The sequence below is a fragment of the Pristis pectinata genome, chromosome 1 (assembly GCF_009764475.1).
Source record: "Pristis pectinata isolate sPriPec2 chromosome 1, sPriPec2.1.pri, whole genome shotgun sequence".
Taxonomy (NCBI): Eukaryota; Metazoa; Chordata; class Chondrichthyes; order Rhinopristiformes; family Pristidae; genus Pristis; species Pristis pectinata.
Window position 1 is genome coordinate 18,594,161 of NC_067405.1, and position 14,393 is coordinate 18,608,553.

The 14,393-nt window shown below is 40.3% G+C and overlaps 2 protein-coding genes across 3 annotated transcripts in view; one reads left to right on the top strand and one right to left on the bottom strand.

Moving 5' to 3' along the window:
- The window catches only part of LOC127571950 (protein mono-ADP-ribosyltransferase PARP14-like), a 69,206-nt gene extending 61,705 nt beyond the window's left edge, over positions 1 to 7,501 (bottom strand). Inside the window, exons 1-2 of one of the 2 annotated variants that reach the window (XM_052018720.1) lie at positions 7,366 to 7,501; positions 3,630 to 3,946 (exon numbers count right to left, since the gene is read on the bottom strand). In XM_052018720.1, the coding sequence (XP_051874680.1) occupies positions 3,630 to 3,798 (169 nt within the window). In that variant the 5' untranslated portion in view covers positions 3,799 to 3,946; positions 7,366 to 7,501. The remainder of the gene's footprint in view (positions 1 to 3,629; positions 3,947 to 7,365) is intronic. The other variant, XM_052018728.1, reaches the window with a different exon arrangement.
- A 251-nt stretch (positions 7,502 to 7,752) lies between these two features.
- The window catches only part of nmi (N-myc (and STAT) interactor), a 28,105-nt gene continuing 21,464 nt past the window's right edge, over positions 7,753 to 14,393 (top strand). The window contains exons 1-3 of the mRNA XM_052018764.1: positions 7,753 to 7,900; positions 8,601 to 8,659; positions 11,920 to 12,015. Coding sequence (XP_051874724.1) covers positions 8,603 to 8,659; positions 11,920 to 12,015 — 153 coding nt within the window. The 5' untranslated portion in view covers positions 7,753 to 7,900; positions 8,601 to 8,602. The remainder of the gene's footprint in view (positions 7,901 to 8,600; positions 8,660 to 11,919; positions 12,016 to 14,393) is intronic.

The following is a 14,393-nucleotide window of genomic DNA, read 5'->3' on the forward strand; positions in this document are numbered from 1 at the left end:
ATTTTATCCTGCTCTAATATTTATCTAACCCTTCCCTCCCAAATGTTACCCCTTCCCTCCCATTTCTCTATCATTCATGTGGCGATCTAAGAGTCTCTTAAACGTCCCTAACGTATCTGCCTCCACCACCCTGCCAGCAGTGCGTTCCACGCACCCACCACTCTCTGTGTAAAAAAAAAACTTACTTCTGACATGCCCCCATACCTTCCTCCAATCACCTTAAAATTATGCCCACATGTGCCTATCTAAGAGTCTCTTAAAAGCCTCTATTGTATTTGCCTCCACTATCTCCCCTGGCAGTGCATTCCAAGCACCCACCATTCCCTTTGTAAAAAAACTTTCCCAGCCCATCTCCTTTGAATTTACCCTCTCTCATCTTAAATGCATGCTCTCCATTATTAGACATTTAGGTCCTGGGAAAAATATCCTCTTGCAATCTTTTGTTCCTAACATTTCAGATCAAACACCCAATCAAACACAATTGCAAGAGCTCCTGGAGCAGATGTACTGCAGTGATTCAGGAAGAAGTCCATTGCTACCTTACTGGAGTGTCTAGGAACATGTAATAAAATGTGTTTTAATGTTACACAAGAACAAATAGGTATTTTAAAAAAATAATTGAAGAGAAGGGTAATTTCAATGGAGTCACAAGAGAATGCAGATGCTGGGATCTGGATCAAAATCAAACTAATGGAATAACTCGGCGGATCAGGCAGCATCTGTGATGACAAGGAATAGTTGACGTCTCGTGCCAAGATCCTGCATCAGGGTAATTTCAATGCCTTTTTAATCTTTGATTTCTCATATGTGCCCTGTAGATCCAACAGTATTGCCTGCAACATGCTTTATGCAAACTATTTTCCACCTTCATAACAAAGCAGCACTATGCAAGCACATGCCTGCATGTTCTATATCATACATCAAGTTCATACTGCAGGATGGGTCACAAGTTTCCCTTTGGTAGGTATATATTTTTTAAGTTAACAATGCTTCAAGTCTCAAAGGCACCACTGCTTAACTTTATTTTCTGTATAACCAGGTTAAGTAATTGAGAAATCAGATTAAGGATGTGACAGTCAAAGCTGATAAAGATCTCTGCTAAATGAGGAATGGTGATGTCTAGTGTGGTGCCATTCATGGTGCTGTTGTCAATCTTCACCATGTGTAACATCAATAAACATCTTCTATCGCTGTAACCGGATCCTCGGTGCTTCTCTCCTGTTGTTGACCTCCTAAGCCACCTCCTACCATTTCACATCGTAATGCACCTTAATGTCTTCTTGAGCACTTGGGAGTGAAGAATCTCCCTCATCTGCCTGGATTAGAGAACACATTTTATGAGGAAAGGTTGAGTGAGCTAGACCTTTTCTTTTTGGAGCGACGCAGGATGAGTGTATAAGATTATGAGAGGCAGAGACAGGGTGGACAGCCAGCACCTTTTCCTCAGGGCGGCAATAGCCAATGCTGGAGAACATCAGTTTAAAGTCAGAAGATGAAAGTTTGGGGAAGATGTCAGAGGTAGGTTTTTTTTTACACAGTGCCTGGAACGCACTGCCGGGGGTGGTGGTAGAGGCTGATACAATAGGGATATTTAAAAGACTCTTAGATAGGCACATGGATGTAAGTAAAATGGAAGATTATGGGCTGTGTAGGAGGGAAGAGGTAGATTGATCAGGGAGAATGTGTTTATATAGGTCAGCACAACGTTGTGGGCTGAAGGGCCCTTACTGTGCTGTACTGTTCTATGTTCTATCAAAAGAGCCTTATAAATTTGGGATGCATATCCCCATCCCTAGTCTCCCTTTCCCAAACTGGGAATATGGGGAGGATAAATAAAAATGGGAATAATGCAGGATTAGTGTAAATGGGCAGCGAGGAATCGGTGGGCCACAGGGCTTGGTTCTTTGCTATACATCTTTGTGATTCTTATCACAGAATGATTGCAGCATGGAAGGAGGCATTCAGCCTGTTATCTATTCTTCTTCCATGTAACAGCAATCCAGCTCGTGCTACTTCCCCTGCATTCTCCACATCGCTATACAAATTATTTCCTTTCACATTCTTATCCAGCTCTTTTCTGAAGGTTACAGTTGAATCTCCCTCCATTACTGCTCCTGGAGTTGTATTCCATCCCCTAACCTCTCTTTCTGCTACTTTTGGTTCTTTTTCCAATCACCTTCATTCTATGTTTCTTGGCTCTGAACCCCTCCACCAATGGGAACAGTTTCTCTACATCTACTCCATCCACGTTCTTTGTGACTTCATATAGCTCCATTAGATCTCCTCGTCACCTCCTCTGTTCCAAGGAGAAAAACCCTAGCTTCTCCAATCTGTCCATGTAAATAAAATAACTCATCGCTGGAATCACTTCGGGTAATTTCTTCCACGCCCTCTCCAAAAGCCCAAAAATAGACATGATGAACCAGCTAAGGCTGAACCAATGTTTTACAAAGACTCATCTTTATCTCCTTGCTCGTGTACTCAATGGCTTTGTCTATAAAGCCCAATATCCCATTTGCTTTTTTTAACCATTTGCATAACCAGTCACTTTTAATGTTATATGCATTTACCGATGGTTCTCTCTGTTCCTGACATGTCCCAAGATATTTCAGTGTTGTGGCATTAAACATTAGTTTGATGCTGTGCCTTGTAAGGAGATATTAGGATAGGTGATCAATTGATTGGGCAAAAACGCAGGATTTAAGCATCAATTTAAAGGAAAACCGAGTGATTAAAAGGGATTCCAGGAGGGAGTTCGAGCGGCTTGGTCATCCAAGCTGAATGCGTAGCTAGTAATAATGGAGAAATTAATTATGGGAATGCACCAGAGAATAAGAAATGGAGGTGTACAGATACCTTGCTGGAGGAGGTTACTGAGAGGAGAAGCAAACGAAATGGGGAAACTTGAAAAAGATAAGAATTTTGAAATTGAGGTGTTGTTAACTGGTAGCCAATGTACGTCAGATAGATGGGTGATCAGGCTTATTGTGAGCTAAGGAATGGGCAGCAGAGTCACCTCAGGTTTACCAAGATTTGAACAAGAGAGACCAGCCAGAGGCACATTGGAAAAATTCAGCAAGGAGAGTCAGGTCATATTTGTAGCACAGATCTGAGATCTGAAACTCACCTTGGAACAATGCTTTTGAGGAAAAACTGGTTCATTTTTAGACAGTTGGCAGGACGAGGGGTGGACGCTGTGAGTAGAGACGAATTTTGTGATTGGCACCAAAGATGGCGGTCAGTGCCTTCCCGACATTTAGGTCCCCTGCAGCTCTGTGGTGAGTTGTGAACTCAGAATCTCCTGACTCAGAGGTGAGAGTCCAACTAACCTAGCCAAGTTTGATACTGTTGGAAATCCCCTCATAAACGAAGGCACCAGTATTCTAACTGTGTCTCATGGAATTCCAGAAAGGAAAAGATAATAACAAAGAAACTCCCAAGTATCAAAATTTCCCCTAAAGGTCATACAAACAGCATCAAAAGTAAACCACCAAATTACATTCAAAAGATTTAACCAGCATTGGTTCATCAAGTAGTAAATGGCTTTGTGGGTAAATAGATTTTCCATATTTGTACACCAGTAATAACATAATGCAGGTTGAATTGTCTTTACAGAAACAAATTCTTACCTTTTTCACTTTCAAAACACACCAGGAACTTTGTTCGATCTGGGAGAGCTTTAATCTCACATTCGCCGCCTCCAGATTTCCTCTTGCTTTGAAAATAAATGGCTAGTTTATTTTTAACTGAGTCAAGATTGACAAGCAGTCCTTCTACTAACACTGGAAATCCAGCCATACTTTAAATGAGAGCAATGTTTCAGCTCTGGCTCCACCAGATTTCAGTAAGTTTATTTTGGGAAGGTGAGTGTCCAACTGTGACTGTTCAACAGCTTGAAGACGATATTTGAAAGCTTCACTTGTACAAGAAGAGGTCTCCGTGTGTGCTGCAAAACCGAAAGTGAAAGAATAGAACAAGGCTGACTCATACTGAGAAATTCCAGCAGACTCTGTGTTGGAGTTACCAATCCATTTCAATATAATTCTTTACTCCCATTCTGCAGAGAGGTTTGATGCCTTATTTCAATCTGGCCAGTATCTAGTTGATTTAGTAAGGGTATAGGGCAGGAGTCTACCATTGCTCTCCACATTTACAATGGGTTGATAATGTTATCACCCTTGAGTGTGTAGAAGTTCAGGGAATAGAGGGATAGAACATAGAACACTACAGCACAGTAAGGCCCTTCAGCCCACAATGTTGTGCCGACATTTTATCCTGCTCTAAGATCTATCTAACACTTCCCTCCCACATAGCCCCTATTTTTCTATCATTCATGTGCCTATCTAAATGTCTCTTAAATGTCTCTAATGTATCTGCCCCCACAACCTCTGCTGGCAGTGTGTTCCATGCACCCACCACTCTGTGTAAAAAAAAAAAGTTACCACTGACATCCCCCTTATAGCTTCCTCTAATCACCTTCAAATTATGTCCCCTGGTGTCAACCATTGTCACCCTGGGAAAAAGTCTCTGACTGTCCACTCGATCTATGCCTTTTATCATCTTGTACACCTCTATCAAGTCACCTCTCATCCTCCTTCTCTCCAAAGAGAAAAGCCCTAGCTCACTCAACCTATCCTCATAAGACATGCTCTCCAATCCAGGCAACATGCTGGTAAATCTCCTCTGCACCCTCTCTAAAGCTTCCACATCCTTCCTAAAATGAGCTGACCAGAACTGAACACAATACTCCAAGTGTGGTCTGACCAGAGTTCTATAGAGCTGCAACATCACCTATGTTCTGTATTATTTACAAACTATTGTCTGAATGTGTTTCTGAAGTATCATTATATGCAATTTGTTTTGAATTGGCAATCTTGGTGTTCAACTGTTAAAATATTAAATGGTAAACACTTTTTTGTGTCACCCACACAGTGCAATCTAGATTTTATACTCTAGCTATATTGCAGCACTTCTATCCTGTGTTTGCCCAGATTAGGTTTTAGAATTTATGATTAGCATAGAGTAAGTAGCAAAAATATTATGTTAAGTGACTTCCATTTATAAAATGCCTTTTAGAATGCTTCCAAGTGTCAAGTGAAATAGTTCAGAAATGCAGTCAATGTTCTTCCTCAATGTGGTGTTTACATTCACCTAAGAGAGCAGATGGAGTTTTCATTTAATACCTCGTCTGAAAGACAGCACCTCCAGATGTTCAGCATTCTCTCAGTACTGCACAGGGAGAACTAAATGAGATGAGGCCAGGGTTGCTTTGAGGATGAGTTATGGGGTTGCATGATCATATGGATTAATGGAAGCAGGCAGGGAATGATAACAGAGACAAAAAAAGTGTAATGCATTGCTAACAGCAGGGCTGAGGAACATGCGTAGCAAGTCAGATTGTACTAATGGAGAGAGAAAATCTGAGACAATATCACAACCCTTGTCTCACCCTAACACAGATTTTCCTTTGTCCTATCCATTCCTCCCATCACCTTTTCTGTAACTTGCTCCTCTTGCCCAGATCTAATAAAGGTCCTGAATGTTAACTCTGTTTTCTCTTTCACAGACCTGTAAGGTGTTTCCAGCATTTGCTGTTTTTATTTCAGACAGTCAACATCAACAATTCTTCAAATTTTCATGTATTATTGAATAAGTCAAAAACTCTTCAGCCATTATGAGGCTGAGATTAGAACATAGGACATCAAACATAGAACAGGAACAACACAGGAACAGGCCCTTCAGCCCACAATGTCTGCACCAAACACGAGGCTGAAGTAAACCAAATCTCTTCTGCCCACACATCATTCATATCCCTCCATTCCATGTGTATTCATGCGTCTATCTGACAGCCTCTTAAATGCCACTGTTGTATCTGCTTCCACCACCACCCCGGCAGCCTGTTTTAGATACCTACCACTCTCTGTGTAAAAAACTTGCCCCGCACATCTCCTTTAAACTTTTCCCCACTCGCCTTAAATGCATGTCCTCTAGTACTTGACATTTCAACCCTGGGAAAAAGATTCTGACTGTCTACCCTATCTATGCCTCTCATAATTTTATAGACTTCTAGCAGGTCTCCCCTCAGCCTCCAGCACTCCAGAGAGAACAACACAAGTGTGTCCAAACTCTCCTTATGGTTTATACCCTCTAATCCAGGCAGCATCCTGATAATCCTCTTCTGTACCTTCTCCAAAGCCTCCACATCCTTCCTGTAATGGGGTGACCAGAATTGCTCCAAGTGAGACCTAACTGAAGTTTTATATAGCTGCAACATGACTTCCTTATATTCAACTTCTTTTATACTCAGTTACCCGACCAATGATGGCAAGCATGCCATATGCCTTCTTTACCACCCTATCTTCTTGTGTGGCTACTTTCAGGGAGCTATGGACTTGGACCCTGAGATCCCACTGTACATCAATGCTGGTGAGGGTCCTCCCAAAGTGCAACACATCACACTTTCCTGGATTGAACTCCATGAGATTAGTGAGTAATTAAGTAAAATTTGAAGAAGAAGAACACTACAGCACAGTACAGGCCCTTTGGTCCACAATGTTATGCTGACAGACATTTTATCCTGTTCTAAGATCTATCTAACACTTCCCTCCCACACAGCCCTCCATTTCTCTATCATTCATGTGTATATCTAAGAGTCTCTTAAATGTCCCTAATGTATCTGCCCCCACAACCTCTGCAGGCAGTGCATTCCACAGACCCACCACGCTCTGTGTAAAAAACTTACCCCTGACATCCCCCTTATACCTTCCTCCAATCACCTTAAAATTATGTCCCCTCACGTTAGCCATTGTCACCCTGGGAAAAAGTCTCGGACCGTCCACTCGATCTATGCCTCTTATCATCGAGTACACCTCTATCAAGTCACCTCTCATCCTCCTTCTCTCCAAAGAGAAAAGCCCTAGCTCACTCAACCTATCCTCATAAGACATGCTGTCCAATCCAGGCAACATCCTGGTAAGTCTCCTCTGCACCCTCTCCAAAGCTTCCACATCCTTTATATAATGAGGCGACCAGAAATGAACAGAGTAGCCCAAGTGTGGTCTGACCAGTGTTCTAAAGAGCTGCAACATCACCTTGCGGCTCTTGAACTCAATACCCCAACTAATGAAGGCAACGTGGCAGCCTTTTACAATTCACACATTTACAATCTTATTTGCGTGGATGCAATTGGTAAAGAATGCATCAGTGTTGGCTAACACTCCTGGATGGCCACCTTTAGGTCCAGAGGTTCAGCTTGTTTCGCTATTTCACCACATACACCTGCATTTTCCCCTCATCCCTTCATAACTTTTGCTAACAATCACATTAACAAAATCCATCAGTATCAGATTCCAAATTTCTACCAACCTCTGCATTTAGAAGTAGTTTCTTCCCAAAAGTACTCAAGGGCAGGCGGATGAAACTGGCGTCGGTGTTACCGAGAAGCCGACATTTCTGCACCCTTCCCACACAACGTACACAGGATGCTCTGAACACAGCCACTTCCTTAAAACAATTATTCGTGTGATGTCTTAGCACGAATAACAAGCTGCCCTCCCTTTCCTGATTTGATCGCTCATCTCAACGAGTATTGAAGTCAATACTCCATTTCACAGCAAAGATTTTTTTTTGGACTCACTTTATCTGGATTTGCTGGGTGTGTCACGGAAAAGTATGCACCTGCTCGTTTCCTTAAAAAAAAACTCAGTTCAACTAGATCAGGCGATTTCCAGTAAAGCATTATAGAAAGTGAAAGTAGTTTGATGGCTCTTGCAGACAGCAGGCAGCGGTGAAGAAACGCAGGCCTGCATTTCCTGCAACAGGGCGGCAAGAGTAAGGCAATAAACGGGACCAACTATTGCTCGAGTGTCTGAAACACTGGACGGGTTTACAGAGCCATAAGGTCATTATTTACGGATAGTATTAAACATTAGAATGTATGATTGTAATGGTTTTCAGCGTTTTGCATTTTAAGTATTAAATAACAGAAGAGTAACTTTCGGTTCAAACACCACGGCGCTTTCTATTCTATAACTAATGTTTTTTTGCAATTATTTAAGCACGCGTGTTTAAAAAAAAACCACATTTTAGCACTGTTTCCGGGTGATAAAATGGTTGAAGTTTAATAGTGTTTCGCCATGTCATTCAAGCTTGTCTATGTATGTGATGGGATGTATTGTCAAGTAATAAACATAGAGCTCGCTCACGTAACCAGAAGCTTGTGTTAGTTTTGGCCGGCAGTCCTGATAACGTTGGGGACATGGCAACCCAATGCAGACCTGGCCTTATTTGCGTCTGGACTGGTTTTCGGAGTCCACCTGAGGCCAAACATCTTTAGCAATTAATAGAGGACTGTCCAGACTGATTCCAAATTGATAGGTAGATTTAACCTTTCTAATGTAAGCAGTACCGCCTTCCAGTGTTGTACTCTTCTATGTTCCGTGTAATCCTCACACAATTTCAACTAACATCACATGAAAGGCATTATTTCCTGACCCACTTGTTCTCAGATGCACAATTATATCACACCGCACTTGCTTTTTTTAAACTATTTAGTTAATATATATGTATATGTTAATGTTATTATTTTTCTTTAAATCAAGGTATGGATCAATCTAGTGAACCCCAGCCACTATCTGATGATAATAGTAACTTAAGTTTTGTAAGTATGGAATTCAAAAAAGTATTGCATTAAATTTATTTTCATTAAACTTTAAACCAAAACCCAAAATCTTTGAAAATGTCCAGTTCACCATGCTTGAACATAACATAAAGAATTCAGAACTGGGTTAAAAATGTATAGATGCAGATGTACATGTAAATCATTGTACTAAACTATTCACGACCAAATGCAGTTGGTTTATTTTCCTTTCACTCACAGTTCTGTAACTATCTATGTATCTGAATTGCAGGAACTTGCCACTATAATGCCCCAGAGTTCTCTAATCAATCACTGATGGGTTTATGTTTCTAAACAGGGTAGCCATTCAGCACATAGCAAAGTCCACAAACAACAGAGACGAATGTTCGGTTTAAATAGATTTGGTAAAAACAGAAAATGCTGAAGTGAAAAGTGTTGCTTCTCTTTCCACAGATGCTGCCTGACCCGCTGATCCAACATATTCTGTTTTTATTTCGGATTTACAGCATCTACAGTTTTTTTGATTTCCATTAAATGTATATGGTGGTAGTGATGAGGATATGATATTGACCAGGCCACTTGGAACCTCTTACCCTTTTGTTAATAGTGATCCAAAATCTTTATTGTGACCAATTAAATTAAATCTCAATTTAAAACCTAATCTAGAGCACAGAATCTCAAACAATTCAGTATTTGCTCAGGGCAGTACTGAGATATCGGCCCAGATTATGTGCTGAAGTTCGGCAATGGGTCCTGAATTCTGATTCAGAGGCAAGAATGTTAGTAATTAAAAAACTAGTCTTACTATTATTAACTTTTTTTTTTGAACATCAGTTGTTAATATAGAAGAAAAACACTGCAAATGGTGGGACTCCAAAATTAAAACAGAAAACGCTGTAAATATCAGTGGGTCAGGCAGCATCTATTGGGAAAAACAGAATTAATATTTCAGGTAATTGGCTTTTCATAATAACTAGGAACAGTTAGCGATAACCACGTTTTAAATTACAGAGAATGGAGAAGGTGAGGTGAACAAAAAAGGTCTGTGATAGGGTGGACGCCAGGAGAAATTTAATGATAAAAGAGATTATAGTACAACATAACAAAAGTTTACAAATCACAGAATAATTATCTGAAATTACTAAAGGGTGGAAGAAAGAATGCAGGAAATCTGAAATGATTTGCTGGAAATATTCAACACTAGAAGTAGTTGAACTCATGGATGGCACAGTGGTGGGATTGGTGGAGCTGCTGCCTCACAGTGGCAGAAACCCAGCTTCAGTCCTGATCTTTGAGCTCTGACTGTGTGGAATTTGCACGTTCTCCCCGTGACTATGTGGATTTCTTCTGGTGCTTCGGTTTCCTTCCACATCCCAAAGATGTGTCAGTTAATAGGTTAATCGGCCTTCGTTAATTGCCCATAGTTTGTAGCTGAGTGGTAGAATATGGGGGGAGTTGATGAGAATGTGGAGAGGACAAAAATTGAGATTAGTATAGGATCAGTGTAAAAGGGTGGTTAATGGCCAGCATAGATTTAGTGGGTTGAAGGGCCTGTTTCCATGCTGTATCTCCATATGATTCCATAACCTGGTGTTGACTCTGGAAAATGAAATGCTATTCATTGAGCTTACCTTGGCCTCTGCTAGTATAGTGGAGAAAGTCAATGAGAGTGATGTCAGATTTAGAGAGAGACAAAGTGTAGGTCACAAAGTGTGGAGGTGTACAAGATGATAAGAGGCATAGCTCGAGTGGACAGTCAGAGACTTTTTCCCAGGGCAACAATGGCTAACATGAGGGGGCGTAATTTTAAGGTGATTGGAGGAAGGTATAAGGGGGATGTCAGAGGTAAGTTTTTACACTGAGAGTGGTGGGTGCGTGGAACGCACTGCCAGCAGAGGTTGTGGGGGCAGATACATTGGGGACATTTAGGAGACTCTTAGATAGACACATGAATGATAGAAAAATAGTGGGCTATGTTGGAGGGAAGTGTTAGATAGATCTTAGAGCAGGATAAAATGTCGGCCCAACATAGTGGGCCGAAGGGCCTGTACTGTGCTGTAGTGATCTATGTTCTAAAGTGTTAGGCAATTGGAAGTTCAGGGTCATGTTTGTGCACTGAGCAGAAGTTTTCTGCAAAGTTATCGCCGCATATTACAACATAAGCAACAAATAAGTGTACAAAATTGGAAGAAGTATTAGTAAGTTATTGCTTTTTTGGGGGAAAATCTTTGGGTGCTAGGCTCTGAGAAGAGGTTAAAGGCCAGATGTTACATCTCCTGTGGTTGCATAGGAAACTGTCATGAAAAGGAGAAGGGATATTGGTGGAGATGGAAGAAGGAACCAGGAAATAGTCCCTTTTGGAATGCTGAAAGTGGAGGAGAGATGAAAATGCATGCAGTGGTGACATCCTGAATTTGCAGAGGGTGATCCATTGAATATAAAGAATTGACAGGAGTGATGGATAGGAGATTTCTAACATGGGAATGGGGTGATAGAATGAAAATAAAAGTTTGGAAATGGTTAGAAGTACTTTTTTCTATGGTGATTACCCTTCTGATATTCAGTATAGAAGTCATACCATCTCCAGGTGTTCCAGGTAAAGAAACGAGAAAAAAGTGCAACAAATTCAGCATAGTTTATAGGTTTCCAACCATCATGAATCAGCAAATTAAATTGACATTGATTACTTTTTAAATCTGTAGTTGACACATATAGCCAGATAATATGATGCAATAAATAAAACCCTATTTAATATTGCTTAATGAGAGATTGAATAGTGAAGTATCTTACAATCAATGCAACTGTAAAAGAAAATCCTTTATGTGTGGACAGTCATCTCTAGTTGTTCAGTGGTTATCACCCATTAAGTTCTAGCAGATATCTTTTTTATTTTTAATTCATGTTTAAATTAGAACCAAAAAATATTAGTTGATCAATACTTAGAAGAGTATATTCATGATAAATAAAAAATATTGGAAATACTCATCATGTCAGGAGCCATCTATATGACATATATATAAAGAGAGAGAGAGAGACACAGACTGAATATTTCATCAGAACAAGGTAACGTTAAGAGAAATTTGTTTTAGGATACAGAGAAGAGGGGAAGAGAATGTTAAATTTTGTTTCATCTGTAACTTTTTTCAAAAGATTATTCACCCGAAATGTTACTTCTGTTGCTATATGGATGCTGCCTGATTTATTATCTGTCTTAATGTTTTGGGCCTAGCCATACATCAGAATTGGGTCTCTCACTATTGTTTCTTTTGTTGTCCTTGCAGGAAATTACTGATATTGAATGTGATAGTCAGAACAATGCCCATCACCTTGATTCAGAAGAAATTTACCAAGCAAGAGAAGAGTTAGAAAAATGGCAGGTACAGCATATGTTATCTGTTCCTATGATGTAATCATCTATCTAGACCTATCTTGGTGTGGATTTAGATTGATCAGCATACAAGAAAGTTCAGAACCATTGGCCAGAACTAAGAGCTGGAAGGGCACTTCAGAATAACAAGTATATGTTTGGTGTTCTCCAGTAGAACATTCAGTTACAATGCAGTATTTACGAAGCAGTAACACAATTGAGGCAGTTTACTGAACTAGATTCATTGACTGATTCACTGACCTTCCTCTTGACTTGTTAGGATTAACCAGAGCATTAAACCAGAGCTCTTGCTTATCCCACTCAGAAAGTCCTCATTTTCCATTTTTTTTTGGTTCCTCTGTGCTGTTTTTTGCTCATTTTTGACAATAGTTCTGCATGTCTCACAGCAAACCTTCACCCTGTTTATTTGAAATCTCAGTTCCTTTTGCTCTGTGTGGTTCAATATGGCCAAAGTGATCTCATGCTAAATATGTTCTGAAGAACGAGCTGTTCATTTGCAAACTTGCTTTAGCAGCTGCTGACTGCACGCCAACATTTATCAGAAAACTCTTGCGAATCCTTTGAAATCTACCCCATTGACAGAATTTCTTGTCAATGATAAACACACCCTTTTAATGTTCTTTACTATCAGCAGTTTACAGTCCCTATACTTCTTTATTTAGATAACATACCTTATATTGCAGCTCATCTCTCTCTCTCTCTCTCTCTCTCTCTCTCTCTCTCTCTCACTGTAACATACATTATATCACCATTTTGTGGCCTAAGTACTTCTACATTTTCAAAGTGAATATGTGTTCCTCAACACTATTTACTGAGCCATGCATTATTGTCTTTGCTTATTCAATCACTTCAATGTTATATGATTGCAGGTATCGACTACGCTACATTCTCAGCTTAACACTGATCCTGAATTGTCCACCAACATAGAACATTACAACACAGTACAGGTCCTTTGGCCCTCAATGTGTGCCGACATTTTATCCTGCTCTAAGTTCTATCTAACTCTTCCCACCCACATAGCCCTCCATTTCTCTATCATTCACGTGTCTATCTAAGTCTCTTAAATGTCCCTGCCAAAATGTATTCCCCCACAACCTCTACCGGCAGTGCGTTCCACGCACCCACCACTCTCTGTGTAAAAAAACGTACCCCTGACATCCCCCTTATATTTTCCTCAAATCACTTGAACATCATGTCCCCTCGTGTTAGCCATTGTTGCCCTGGGAAAAAGTCTCTGACTGTCCACTCAATCTATGCCTCTTATCATCTTGTACACCTCTATCAAATCACCTCTCATCCTCCTTCTCTCTAAAGAGAAAAGCCCTAGCTCACTCAACCTATCCTCATAAGACATGCTCTCCAATCCAGGCAGCATCCTGGTAAATCTCCTCTGCACCCTCTCTAAAGCTTCCACATCCTTCCTATAATATATTTTTGGCAGCAACACACTTCTAAAGAAAAAAGGCATGTTCTAAGTTCCTCAACATGGATCAGGGAAACTTTGAGAGATTTTGTTCACTTATTGTGATCTTGTTTTCACATTGATTATACACGAATGAATTACTTCTTTTTTCTGATCACTTTGAGTGTAAAATTGTGAATTTTTCTATGAATTCAGTTGACTATCCACAATTTAATGTTCATATGAATAGTACAATTTAATGTATGCAATTTAAAACTTTAATTTCCAATATCAAGTACTTGAACTGTGTTGAATTTTGAGATATAATTAACATGTTTCCCTTTAGCATAGCCATGGACAAAGATAGGAGCAGACATTATGGGAAAGTATTTAATTGGAGGAGGGAAAATTACAATGGTATTAAACAAGAACTTGGGAGTGTAAACTGGGAACAGAAGTTTTCTGGTAAATGTACCGCAGAAATGTGGAGGCTGTTTAAGGACCACTTACATGGGGTTCTAGATAGGTTTGTCCCACTGAGACAAGGAAAGGATGGTAGGGTGAAGGAACAATGGTTAACGAGAGGTGGAAGGTTTAGTCAAGAGGAAGAAGGAAGCATATTTAAAGTTTAGGAAGCAAAAATCAGAAAGGGTTCTTGACAGTTATAAGGTAGCCAGGAAGGAGCTTAAGAAGGGACTTAGGAGAACTAGAAGTGGACATGAGAAGACCTTGCCAAGTAGGGTTAAGGAAAACCCTAAGGCATTCTACACATATGTGAGGAACAAGCGGATGACTAGGCTGAGGGTAAGACCGCTCAGGGATAAGGGTGGAAAAATGTGTTTAGAGGTGAAGGAAGTAGGGGAGGTCCTAAATGAATATTTTGCTTCGGTGTTCACCAGGGAGATGGACTTAGACGATTGTGAGGTTAGCGTAGAACAGGCAAATGTGTTGGAGCATGTCGAGGT